This window comes from Trichomycterus rosablanca, chromosome 14, assembly GCF_030014385.1.
Source record: "Trichomycterus rosablanca isolate fTriRos1 chromosome 14, fTriRos1.hap1, whole genome shotgun sequence".
NCBI classification, from domain to species: domain Eukaryota; kingdom Metazoa; phylum Chordata; class Actinopteri; order Siluriformes; family Trichomycteridae; genus Trichomycterus; species Trichomycterus rosablanca.
In genome coordinates this window covers 23998303-24012559 of record NC_086001.1, presented here as the reverse complement: position 1 = coordinate 24012559, position 14257 = coordinate 23998303, and the positions used below count along the sequence as shown (strand labels likewise).

The window sequence follows — 14257 nt, the reverse complement described above, 5'->3', positions numbered from 1 at the left end:
TAATGTAATATTTGTCCTGTCTGCATGAGGTTATTTGTATTTTTGTAATATTATAAATATGTAAATCTGTGCTGTATTCTTTTTTTATTAATCATCTAATTTTTTAGATGTAAATAATGTCTTTTTGACATGTTTTTCATGTCATGTAATTAACTTACCCTTACACACATACATTTACACCCTTCATTCACATACCTCCTTTAAATAATACATAAATATTATATACATTATTATTGTCTTGATATTTGTATCTTGTCATTTACCTATATGACATAGTTAAACTGTAAATTACTGTAAACATCAAACATTAGAAGAGGTGACTATGAACTATTCTTAGTTGAACTGTAAACTGTAAGTTGACTGAATTTTACAATTCAACAATATCATGTTTACAGTTGAATTGTAAACTTTACAGTCAATATTATTAAACACTGAAAGAGGTGGCCATGAACGTGATGGTAGCATGAGAGTTCACAATTGTACTCATGGTCAAACTGTTTTACTGTAAAACTTCACAGTAAATTTTTTCCTGGGGTTACAAAAACACTTGGGACAGAAGAGCCATAAACACTCTCTAAAAATAAAATAATAATAATGTCTCAAATCTGCAAGCAACAGGCTGTAATTTATTTCTAGCATTACTAGATGGCAATGTCTGTACAACATTTTAAACTTCACTTTAAAAGTTTTACTTTCTCTGTTCTACCTCTTTCACCTGCATTTAGTACAAAAACACCACAACAAATCATCTGAATTCAACCTTTTCTTCACCATGTACAAGAAAAGTCTCTCACTGCTGCCTACAAAACCACACAAACACTTTATACAGAAGAACCTTTAACTCTCTCTTACTTTTATTTTGTATTTTTCTGGCCGGCCTCGTGTTGTATTGAAGCTAAAATAAATAAATAAATAATGGAATGTTAAAATGTGCATAATTTTACTGTGTTATGTCCTTATGTTGTGAAATTATATAAATAAAAGGAAGTGTAACGACTAGGTAAGAAAGTGTTTTTTAAAAATACTGTGGTGCCAGCGAGTAGGAAGGAGAGCGTCGGTGCCGCGAGTGAGCTGCCCCTGCCCGTTCACTCAGTGATTTAGGACAGACACTCATTCATACAACAGACAAACATAAATGCTGCCTATCCAGCCCTCACCGCAGCCACCCCATCCCCAACACTGGGATACATGGCCACGGTGAGCACGGACAGCATAGCCGCAAGGGCTTCTGGGTAAAGCCCGTGGCGGCCCCCTAGCGGTGACGCTACAATACAGAGATTTTTTTTTATACCAGAAAAGGTCTTTTTAGATCTATATAAAGGTTATAACTTTTCTTTCTGGTACATTTTTATGCATCAGAACTCTGTAGGTTTTGTATATTAAACTATAAAGAGATGATTTACCTTCTTCAACTCTTCACAACTGTATTACCGTAAAACAGGGTTTAGATAAAACTGTTAGTGACAATAGCGTGACCGCCGTCGGATTTAAAATCTGAGGGTACGATTTACAAATCTGTGAGTACAGTTTTGCTAAACTGAGGGTACAGATTTACAACTGTGTGTGTATGGATTACTAAACCGTGGGTCGTTACTAACCCCATAATCTTGTGACCATAGAAAAAAATACTTGTGATGTCACCCTTTTGTGGCACTTTTGGAAAATTGTTTAAAAAAATATATGATATAGATAGATAGATGGATGGATGGATGGATAGATGATAGATGGATGGATAGATGATAGATAGATAGATAGATAGATAGATAGATAGATAGATAGATAGATAGATAGATAGATAGATAGATAGATAGATAGATAGATAGATAGATAGATGGCCAAGATGGCGGCGCGTTGGCGGCGCGTTAACACGCAGCGGCCGCTCTGGGGTCGAAAACGGTGTTTTTTTCGTTGTTTTCAGGAAAAGTTTGTAAGTTTGTTTAGGACAGTTTTGTTTATAAACGTATGGAAACCACTTTTGACTTAGTTTACAACCGCCAGACACTGCTACAATTGAGAAAACAGTCAGAAACCAACCTGCAAGATGATCTGCAGCGAACGCTGTATGAACTCGGCCTACTTCGCGAACCAGGCCTGCAGTCCTCGGTGTTACCTGAAGCAGGTGACCGGGGGAGGGGGCGCCGCAAGCGGTGCTCGAGGAAGCAGAAGCGTGGAAAGCGAGCCGGGGTCCGTGCTAGGCTAAAAGCTAACCCAAGCCGGCCGGCTCTACCATCGTTATTCCTCGCAAATGCATGCTCTCTGGAGAATAAACTGGACTGTATCAGACTTCAGCGAACTACCCAATGTGAGTACAGAGACTGTTGTGTTTTAATTTTCACTGAAACATGGCTTAGCGACAACATTCCAGACAGTGCCATTCAGCTAGACGGGCTAGCATCGTATCGCGCCGATAGAAATGCAGCTCAGTCCGGTAAAACACGAGGAGGAGGCGTTTGTGTTTACATTAACACCGAATGGTGCAAGGACTCTGTGCTTGTTGTGGCGTACTGTTCTCCGATGGTGGAATTTGCTATTGTTAGATGCAGACCTTTTTATTTACCACGGGAATTCACCAGCGTGCTTATTGTCGCGGTGTATCTTCCGCCCAGCGCGAACGCGAAGGAAGCATTAAGCGAACTTTACAGAGCCATCAGCGAACTGCAGAACATTCATCCAGACGGACTGTTTATTATCGCTGGGGATTTTAATCATGCAAATCTCAAGTCTGTTCTCCCTAAATTCCATCAGCATGTGGACTTTGCTACGAGAGGAGCGAACACGCTGGATAATGTTTACACGAACATTGCCGGTGCGTACCGGGCGGAGCCCCGCCCCCACCTCGGATACTCAGACCACATCTCTGTAATGCTAATTCCAGCATACAGAGCACTCGTCAGGCGCTCCAGACCTGTACAGAAACAGGTGAAAACCTGGCCAGAAGGATCCATCTCTGCTCTTCAGGACTGTTTTGAGTGCACTGACTGGGACATGTTTAGGGAGGCTGCAACATACGGCGATTACACTGATCTAGAGGAGTACACGACTTCAGTGACCTGCTACATCAGCAAATGCATTGAGGACGTCACTACCACTAGAACCATCACTTCCAGACCCAACCAGAAGCCGTGGATGACTCCAGAGGTGCGTGCACTGCTGAGGGCCCGAGACTCCGCTTTTAAAGCAGGTGACCAGCCGGCTCTGAGAACAGCGAGAGCGAGACTGTCCCGGGCGATCCGAGAAGCAAAGCGCGCACACGGCCAGAACATCCACAGCCACTTCCAGAACAGCGGTGACACACGGCGCTTGTGGCAGGGCATCCAGGCCATCACCAACTACAGGACGACTCCACCCGTCTGTGACAGTGATGCCTCCCTTCCAGATGCGCTGAATGACTTCTATGCTCGGTTTGAGGCGCAGAACAACATGTTGGCGAGGAAGATGATCCCACCTTGTGATGACCAGGTGCTTCGTCTCACCACAGCGGACGTGAGGAGAACTCTGCACAGAGTCAACCCACGGAAAGCTTCTGGACCAGACAACATTCCTGGCCGAGTGCTCAAAGGATGTGCAGACCAGCTGGCAGATGTATTCACGGACATCTTCAACATCTCCCTGAGCAGCGCCATCGTTCCAACGTGCCTCAAGACGACCACCATCGTACCCGTGCCAAAGAAGTCATCTGTGTCATGCTTCAATGACTATCGTCCCGTAGCACTCACGCCTATCATCACGAAGTGCTTCGAGAAACTAGTCATGAGGCATATTAAGACCCTACTGCCTCCCACCATGGACCCACTGCAGTTTGCGTACCGTCCTAACCGCTCAACGGACGACGCCATATCCACTACACTCCACCTGGCTTCTACACACCTGGACAGAAAGAACACTTACGTCAGGATGCTGTTCATAGACTTTAGCTCAGCATTCAACACCATCATTCCTCAGCATCTAATTGGAAAGCTGAGCACGCTGGGCCTGAACACCTCTCTCTGCAACTGGATCCTGGATTTCTTGACTGAGAGACCTCAGTCCGTCCGTATCGGTAAGAACACCTCCAGCACCACCACCCTGAGCACCGGCGCTCCCCAAGGCTGTGTGCTCAGTCCACTGCTGTTTACTCTGCTTACGCACGACTGTACAGCAATGCACAGCTCGAATTCCATTGTTAAGTTTGCAGACGACACAACTGTGGTGGGACTCATCAGCAACAACGATGAGTCAGCGTACAGAGAGGAGGTACAACATCTAACGGACTGGTGCCAAGTCAACAACCTGTCTCTGAATGTGGATAAAACCAAAGAGATGGTCATTGACTTTAGAAAGACACTAAGGGACCACTCCCCACTGCACATCGACGGCTCATCTGTTGAGATCGTCAAGAGCACCAAATTTCTTGGTGTTCATCTGGAGGAGAATCTCACCTGGACCCTCAACACCAGTTCCATCACCAAGAAAGCCCAGCAGCGTCTCTACTTTTTGAGAAGACTGAGGAAAGCTCATCTGCCACCCCCCATTCTCACTACGTTCTACAGAGGAACAATCGAGAGCATCCTGAGTAGCTGCATCACTGTCTGGTTCGGAAATTGTACTGCGTCGGACCGCAAAACTCTCCAGCGAGTAGTGAGGACAGCTGAAAAGATCATCGGGGTCGCTCTTCCATCTCTCACGGACATTTTTAACACCCGCTGCATCCGCAAAGCTCTCAGCATTGTGGACGACCCAACCCATCCATCACATGGACTTTTTACTCTGCTCCCGTCTGGGAGACGATACCGCAGCATCCGGACTAACACAACCAGACTGTGTAACAGTTTTATCCCTCAAGCAATCAGACTCCTCAATTCAGTACTGTAACAATTTCCTCCAGAAATTTTTCTGCTGCCACACACTAAACTATGCTATTGTCTGTTACTATGTTACTATGCACAAGTTACTATGCACAAGTTTCTTTAATTTCTGCACCTTACTCGCATTTTTGCACCTTATTTAATTTTTAAGCACCTTATCGGCATTGCCGTTTTACGCTGCTAATGTACAACATGTCACTACCTCATGGACCATTGTACCATCTATTCACCATCATGTACTAACACTTGTCTTTAGTCCTGTCTTCTAATTACTTGTTTAGATTAGGGATAATTAGGAATATCTTTTGTAGTTATTTATTATAGGATTTTTTGTATTTATTGTTGTATTTACACTGTTTTGTATTGTCTTGCACTTTTTGTACTGTGTTACACCGTGATCCTAGAGGAACGCTGTTTCGTTTCAATATGTACTTGTATGTAGCTGAAATGACAATAAAACCTCTCTGACTCTGACTCTGACTCTGAGATACTTTATTAATCCTGATGGAAATTGTTTTGTTACAGCAGTAAAACCCAGAACTCTACACAGAACTCTACACATATTGCACTACCATAGAATATAGAACAAAAACAGTAAGGGACGAATATACAGGGGCACCGCTATATACAAATATGGAGTAAAAACAGTATACTGTATCAATAAAGTATCAACATACACATTTATTATTAGCATTATCACCACTGTTATCAACATTATTACCATTACTATCACTAGATTATTAATAACAATAATAATAATGACAATAACAAAATGTGACAGCAAATTTGGGGTTTAGAAAATACAGTGACTTCAGTGAATAAGTGGTTTACGATCAAGGAAAAACAGCCCTAATCAGTCCAGCAACATTAGATCTGGCTGCCTCGACTGTAAAGAGACTCGTTGTAGAGTCTGATGGCGGTGGGTAAAAAAGGTCATTAAAGATTTGATGGATTTTACTGTTTTTACTTCAAAAGAAAGGAACCAGATCCTGAACCAACCCCTATTTCTGAACCCAGCCATAAGATTATAATATAAGGAGCAAAAATCAACAGCTAAAAGACGTTTTATATGAATTTACACACAGATTTTTACCCACACAGGCATGCACTGACTTACAGGAAAAAAAAGTAAAAATGAAAAATAAAATGGAAATTAAAAGACAATAAAAAAAAAAAATAATAAAAATAAAAAAAAAATATCGTTTAAATGGATAAAATAAATTAAGGGGAATAAAACAGAGGAAGAAAATGATGAACCTGAAATAAAAGTACAAATAAAAATGAAAACAATAAAATGGTTACTCAAATATTATTGTAACTCAATTCATAATGTAATAATACAGACCCTGTAGCGGTGGTCTTGCTAAAAGAATTAAGAAACAGTCATTGGATGAAAGCCTGGGTTGTTCTCAAACATACCACATTTGTAAGGTATAAAGTGAAATATTTCTTCTGGAGAAAATAAACATTATGTTGTAATAAAATGTAATTTTAAAAATCAAATCTCTCTCTCTATACAGGCTCATCATGGAGGCAAATTGGTGGATAAGTGGGCATGTCTAAACTGCTGTAGGCTGAATGAGCACAGATAAACTGATGAAAGCTGAATGAACATACCACAATACAAATAACTATTTCTGTAAAAGAATCAAATCCCCTCTGAAACCATCCACACATATCTAAGTTGTGCTGTATTATTCCTCACCATGTGCTGGTTTCACTTTTAAACTTGTGTTATACAGCTCAGGAGAAATCAGGTGAGAATCAGCTTCTCCAGGAGAGTCTAAAACACCTCATGTGGCTTAATGTACTAAACAGCCTAGAAACACCAAACGTCTCTCTGTTATTACTGGTCATAAGCGCTCGCTACTGCTGAAATGACCAACCTGTGGTTCAAAAGGAAAATGATCATTTTTATAATAAATTTTAGAATCTTAAAAAAGACTTTGGAAGAACATAGTTTGAGGTGAAAATGATCACATTTACCATTTTGTAATGTACACAAATTTTCTCTTTCATGTTTTTAAAATATTCAGTTTGTCTTTTATTTAATTTAGTTTTAATATCTGAATCCATTTATATGATAAATATTTAAGAAATAATTTTTCACAGCACTGAATAAATGGTGGTTAATAAATTGAAAAAAAAAAACTTCATAAATGTATCACTGCCTCAGATTCTAAAATCACTCAAACAGTTTAATGTTACACTTTCATGTAATTTTGACATTTAATTTGTTAAATCTGACAGTTTCACTTTTGATCCTGAATAAACCCAAAACCCCGGGTAGAGGGGCTGAGTAAACGTGGTCTGAACTCTGTGGAGGAGCTTCATTGTATCAGAGACGCTGTAGAAGGACAGAGTTCCTGCTTCATAATCCACATACACTCCTATTCTAGAAGAACTCAGAATTATGGGAATTTTAGTCTTTTTGTTATTGTACCAGAATGAAAAACTGGATGGAGAACAGAACAAACTCCAGGACTGATCATTCTGTCCAAACACACACTCATCACCATCTCCCTTCCTGCTGATGCTTTTATATGACACTGCTATACAAACCCAATTATTCCCACTCCACTCAAACTCCCAGTAACAGCATCCACTCACACTCTCTCTACACACAACCTGAGGCCAAAAATCAAATCTATCTGGATGATCAGGATACGACTGTAATGTTCTACTGTAGGTCACCACTTTGTTCTCCTCAGACAGACGGAGGTTTTTATTTACTGTGTTTGGATCCAGTGTGAACCGACAAACATCTGGAGAGGAAACACAAAATAAACCAATTACCATAGAAGAGAGAGAGAGTGTGTGTGTATGTGTACAGTGTGTGTATGTCCAAGTGTGTGCATGTGAGAGTGTGAAGTCACTGAACAGGCATACAGATACACTGCACAAACACACACAAATGCTACACAAACACTACACACATACACAAACAGTACACAAACACATGCAAACACTACAAACACACATATACATTACACAAACACTGCATAAACACACAGACTACTCAAATACTACTCAAACACATGAATGTTACACAATCATGCAAACGCTACACAAACAGTACACACACAAATACTACTCAAGCACACAAACACACACGAATGCTACACATACACACATACACTACGCACACTACACAAACAAATACAAAACCTACACGTACACACAGACACTACACGATCACACAAACACACACAAACACTACACAAACAAATACAAACCCTACACGTACACACAGACACTACACAATCACACAAACACACACAAACACTACACAAACACATACAAACCCTACACGTACACACAGACACTACACAATCACACAAACACACACAAACACTACACAAACAAATACAAAACCTACACTTACACACAGACACTACACGATCACACAAACACACACGAACACTATACAAACGCATACAAACCCTACACATACACACAGACACTACACATACACACAAATACTAATCAAACACACAATCACGCAAACACTACACGAACACAAACACTACGCACACAAATACTACTCAAGCACACAAACACACATACATTACACAAACTACACATACACACAAACACTACACAAACATACATAAACAGTACACAAACAGTACACCGACATAGAAGAACAACCCACAAACACGACACATTCACAAACAGTACACAGACACACACCAGCAACACATAATCCAACAACAAACACACACACAGTCATGCTAATAAAGCTCTTTGAATTGTGTGTGTTTAAGTGTGTGTGTATTTGAGTGTGTGCTTGTGTACACACATATGAGTGTGTGTGTGTCTAATAATGTGTAAGTGTAAGTGTGTGTAAAAGTGTGTGTTTAAGCATGTGTGTGAGTGGATGTGTCTGTGTAAACGTGTGTGTGTGTGTTTCAGTGGTTTCTGTGACTGAATGATTGAGACTCCCTTGGATCAAAAATATACAGACATCAGTTTAAATGATTGTTTTACTTGTTTTAACTTCATGACCTCTGAAGTGTGACAAATACAGAGATGTAATGATACACTCTGCCCACGATGCAATTTCCCGATTTTTATTAAACAAAATGAAATAAGAGACAAATTATGACAAAGTTTCATTTTGTCATTTCTCTTTAAAAAATAAAATAGAATACTGTACATGTCCTCATCTTTTATTTATCTAAATAAAAAACAATCAAAACAATGCTGCACATTTCCCCTCACATTTCACATTGTGTAAAAAAACAAACAAAATTTTAAAACAAATCCCACATTAAATAAATTAATAAATAATACAAACAAAAAAGTAACCACAAATGAATAAATTAAGGTTTTGCCTGTGCTCCCTCCAAGCTTGGTAAAGTGCTGTAAAGTGATGCCATTACATTATGGCTAAAGTGCGGGCACGATGGAATGCAGTATTTAGGCTCCAGTGTGTTAACCAGCAATCGAAATCCCTCATTTTCAGTTACTGAAAATGGTCTCATATCTTTTGCCATGAAAATGCCAATGCACCTCATAATCTCTTATGCTCTCGCACTAAACGCGCTTGCCAGCTTGGTTTGCGCTTTTGTGAATGATTTTCGCTTACGCGGGGTGACCGGAGCTTTATATGTATATCATGTTCGTTTTGCTATTTGTGTAGTTCAGTATCCGGTTGTTTTATTTTGTCCATTGTCTTGAGGAGACCAAAATGCTGCCACACTTCTGATTAGAAAGAGGAGGGGGCATCCTCAAGTTCCACATCTTCACCCGCGGTCGCCTTTTTCCTAGAACTGTGTAGTGACTGGGTTGCCAAGTCAGGCATAAATCACCATCGCAACCTTTGAATTGTCACCCATTTTAAATAAAGCCTGATTTGGCAACCAGGCAAAGTGGCTAGCGCAAGTGCCCTTTGCTGTTTTATTTGAATATCAATTCATTTAATATGAATTACCGATTTAAATCGTGGCAAAAATGCATCGATTTTTAACTGTGTTTTGGTGTATCGTTACATCCCTAGACAAATATGTAAAAATACAGATAACTGGGGAGTGCAAATACTTTTTCACTGCACTGTGTATGTTTGTGTGCTTGTGAGAAACTTACATTGTAGAAAATCTTCTCTGATTTCAGGTTCAGGAGGTGAAATAATTCGGACTTTCTTCACTGCAGAAACAGTAACAGTACGTATATTCACTAATCACAGTAAATAAATATATACACCAGAAATTGTTGCAGGTACAGCCAGTAAGAAGTTTGGCATGTTCTCCCAGTGTTTGTCTAAAGTTACCTTAAGTCTGAGTAACTGACCAAGTATGAGTGTATTTCATTCTACCCTGGACCATGACCAGTACTGGGTTAATGAGTAAATGAATGATGTTGTTACTGTAGGTGTAAAATGTTCATGTTGGTTGATTTGATTGTTTTGTTTGATGTTTGAGTAGCGAAACATTTTGGAGACAATGGAACACTGAGGGCTTGAATTCACCTTCATCTGGTATCTTCTCACACTGCTCTTTCCAGAATTCTTCTACTTTCTCTCTCAGCTGAGATACAGACTTTGTAACATCATCAAATGAGAGGAAAGGACTGATTGTGATGGTGGCTGATTCTGCAGATCCAGCAGGAGCCGAGACAGACTGAAAATTCTACAAAAAGACAGATATTGTTCACAAAGAATTAACAAGATGATGAAGAAGCACAAATGATGGACGACAGACATGAAGCACAGACTGATGTTTCTCCAAATAACATTAACAGTAAAAAGCTGATTCTGATTCTCACATTTTCTCAGAACCCCGAGTGTTACGACTTTATGGGTCATAATTAGGGATGTAACGATGCACCGGAAGACAGTTAAAAATCGGTGCGCGTGTGCCACGATTTGAATCGGTTATTCATTTAAGATGAATCGATATTCACTTTAAACAGCAGAGGGCGCTGCCGCTATATTTTTTTTACACAAAAAGGGAAATGTGCAGCATTATTATGTATAGTTTGTACCTACCTCGGAAATAAAATGACATCATTATGTAGATAAATTAAATATAAGCACAAATCCAGTATTTTATTTTAAATAGAAGTAATAAAAGGAAACTTTGTCATAACTTGTCTTCAATTTTATTTTGTTTAAAAAAATCGGAAAAAATCGTATCGTGAACCCAGTTTCGTGAATCGTATCGTATCGTGGGTAGAGTGTATCGTTACATCCCTAGTCATAATATGTTTTGTGTAGAGGGGTTTTCCCTGTGTTACAGATTTATGGAAGATGCATGAAGATGTGCAAAGCTACCACCAGGGGTAGACGCCTATAAAAAGGAGACCTCTGGGAAGACAGAAGAGGATGCTTTCCTTGTGATGTGATTTCAGTTGCCTTTCCGGCTCTCCCCAACATGTCTGAATGAATGCTAACAATAATCGAGTTTAAGGAAACAAATTTCTCAACAAAAGGCTTTTAAAGATTTTGAATTTAGAGGACGTCAACTTACAAAGTACCACTGTATTTTATTACTTGGACTGGTGCAGCAATAATATAATTATTTTTAGTGCTGTTACCTGGAGGAAATGGACGGGATCCTTTGTGTGTGAAAGCTGTTCCAGTTCAGCATCTTTCCTCTTCAGCTCTACAATCTCCTGCTCCACGTGTTTCAGGTGTTTTTTAGCTTGACTTACTTCGGCTGTCTCTTGATCTCTGATCAGATCTTTTAGCTTAGAGCATCTTCTGTTAACGGAGTTGATTAGTTCTGTACAGATCCTCTCAATGTTCTTCACTGCTGTCTGTGCAGAACACTGTTAGAAGATTCAGAAAGAGGAAACATTTCTAAATCAGATATTTGTCCATCCTTCACATTCATATGTAGCTACTGGCCAGACTTTCATCACTCATAGCTTGGTGATGGTGCTAAATGGCTTGATTTTTCATACCCTTGAAAATGTTTCCATCATCATTATGTCCACATGATGCAGTATTTGATACTCTACTTCCCAAATATAAGAAAGAGTTCCAGTCTTCTAACCTTTACCTTAAACTCCAGCACTTCTTCAGTGTTCATCATCACTTTAGTTTTACCTGCATTTATCAGCATGTTATATTTCCTCACAGATCTTCGATACAACACACCTGCTTCTGTATGTCCTTAATTCAAAATTATGTGTGGATTAAATCTTACAAAACATAAAACACCATATATACTGTAAAATGTGCTGGAGTATCAGGAAACAGCAGACTGGCCAGGACTGGGAAATTCAATGTAGTGATCTTCTCAAGTCTTTACCAGAAATCTTATACAGTAATTTGTTGAAGCAGCTTGATCCAAAGCAACAATCAATAATCTTCTTGGGTGGCCCAGTCCTAATCTGATCTTATCACCCTTATAATTATTAGCACAACCTCAGAATTGCTGTACAGCATCAATCACTAAATAACCATGCAGATTTTAAAGATTTTTTAAAAATTCATGACCAAAAATGCTCCATCACTTACAAAGTTACCTGAGATATAAAATATCTCATTTTTAATGGAGATTGGTTTAATGGAGGAGAGTCGGACTGATCCTGAGAGCTTTTTGTTTATAAAACTTACCTTGTGAGACTCCACAGCGTTTATCAGCTCACAAAGTTCCTTCTCTCTGTTCTGGATTTTCTCCTGGAATTTTCTCTGGATCTCCAGCAGCTGCTTCTACACAGAATAACAATTCAGAATTTACTTGTATTATGTACGAGCACCACATAAACAACCTCAGTGTAAATGAAAATGAGTTGTTACTTGTTAAAGAGAGCTTAATAATTTTTTTTACCTGTTTCTCAGTTCTTTTTGCTGCAGCTGATATTGTAATATGTCCTTTATGATCATCCATGGTACACAACACGCAGATACACTGCTGATCAGTACAACAGTAAACCTCTAGCAGTTTATTATGCTGAGAGCAGATCTGCTCCTGGAGTCGTCTGGAGGCTTTAACCAGCTTGTGATTCTTAAAAGCAGAAGATTCATAATGAGGCTGAAGGTGAGTTTCACAGAAAGAGGCCAAACACACCAGGCAGGTTTTAACAGCTTTGTATTTTTTCCTAGTGCAGGAATCACACTCCACATCTTCAGGTCCAGTAGGAAGTGGATCTTGGAATTTTCTCTTCTTTAGGTTCTCCACAACTCCAGTCAGAATAATGTTTTTACTCACTTCAGGTCTTGGAGTGAAGGTTTTCCTACACTGTGGACAGCTGTATGTTCCCTTATCATCCTCCTGATCCCAACAGTTATTAATACACACCATACAGAAACTGTGTCCACAGTGTGTAGTTACTGGATCCTTCAGGGTTTCCAGACAGACTGAACAGCTGAACTCATCCTGGGCTACTGAATTTTTTGACTCTGCCATTTTTCTACAAGTAAACAGAAACATCAGTAAACACAGCAAGTTATTTACAGCGGCTCAGACTTTCGATTTTGCAGTAAGTATTGTAAGTCACTAGTTAACTGCTACAACCTTCGTCTTACCAAAATTTGCATTCCTAGATTTTTGTTCATTTTTTTAATTTTTTGTTTACCTTGTACTCATGCTGTAGGACTTTTAATTTGTATTGTGGTTGTAGTAACTAGTACAGGTGACTAGTTAACTACTACACACTTCGTCTTATCAAAACTTTTTTAATGGTTGTTAATCTTCTATATTTTATTATTACTGTACCTATACTGTAGTACATTTTATGATTTGTTACTGTACCCATGCTGTAGGACTTTTATAATGTGGTTGTAGTAACTAGAATAAGTGACTAGTTAACTACAACATCCTTGGTTATATGGAAAAAGTATGTTTTTTTTTTTTACTTTTAATTCTTTTTTTACTGTACCCATACTGTAGGGTTTGTTTCTGTAATTTAAGTGTAGTGGGTGGTACATGTAGCACGAAAATTAGAACGTGGCGGCACTCTACACTGGAAGTGTATAAGATTCCTGTTCCAACTCGTTTACTTAAAGATTCACTCCCAGCTATTGTAGAGCCCCTGCTTACATTAATTAATTAATCCCTTAGCCTTGGATACATACCTAAATTGTTTAAAAGTGCTGTTATTAAACCCCTGATTAAATCTTAATCCACATGTTTTATCTAATTATAGGCCAATTTCAAACCTTCCTTTTGTCTCTAAGATACTACAAAAAGCAGTTTCCAAACAGTTATGTTCTTATTTGAACGAAAACAGAGCTAGCTTGAAGGAGCTAGGAAAAGGATGATGCTGTGAACATTCTGTCGTGAGAACTGTGCGTGAACCAACTTCTCAAAGAAATAGCACTTTCTTTGCTGATTATGTACTGAATTTTGGACTATACATCTCAACAAACTGGAAAAACTTGAAAACTACATCGACTTTTACTACCAGAGCTACGTCACCATGAAAAAAAACAAACGAGACGATAAAAATAAAGGTAAACATAA

At 39.1% G+C, this 14257-nt stretch overlaps 1 protein-coding gene across 1 annotated transcript; it reads right to left on the bottom strand.

Moving 5' to 3' along the window:
• Positions 1-7085: 7085 nt before the first annotated feature.
• LOC134326894 (tripartite motif-containing protein 16-like) lies at positions 7086-13201 on the bottom strand (the record flags this gene model as incomplete). The annotated part of the gene is made up of 6 exons (XM_063009013.1): positions 12623-13201; positions 12409-12504; positions 11382-11615; positions 10315-10474; positions 9933-9992; positions 7086-7609 (listed from the first exon to the last, which is right to left on the bottom strand). Coding segments are annotated over exons 1-6 (1653 nt in total), but the record flags the coding sequence as incomplete, so codon positions are not given.
• Between the last annotated feature and the right edge of the window lie 1056 nt (positions 13202-14257).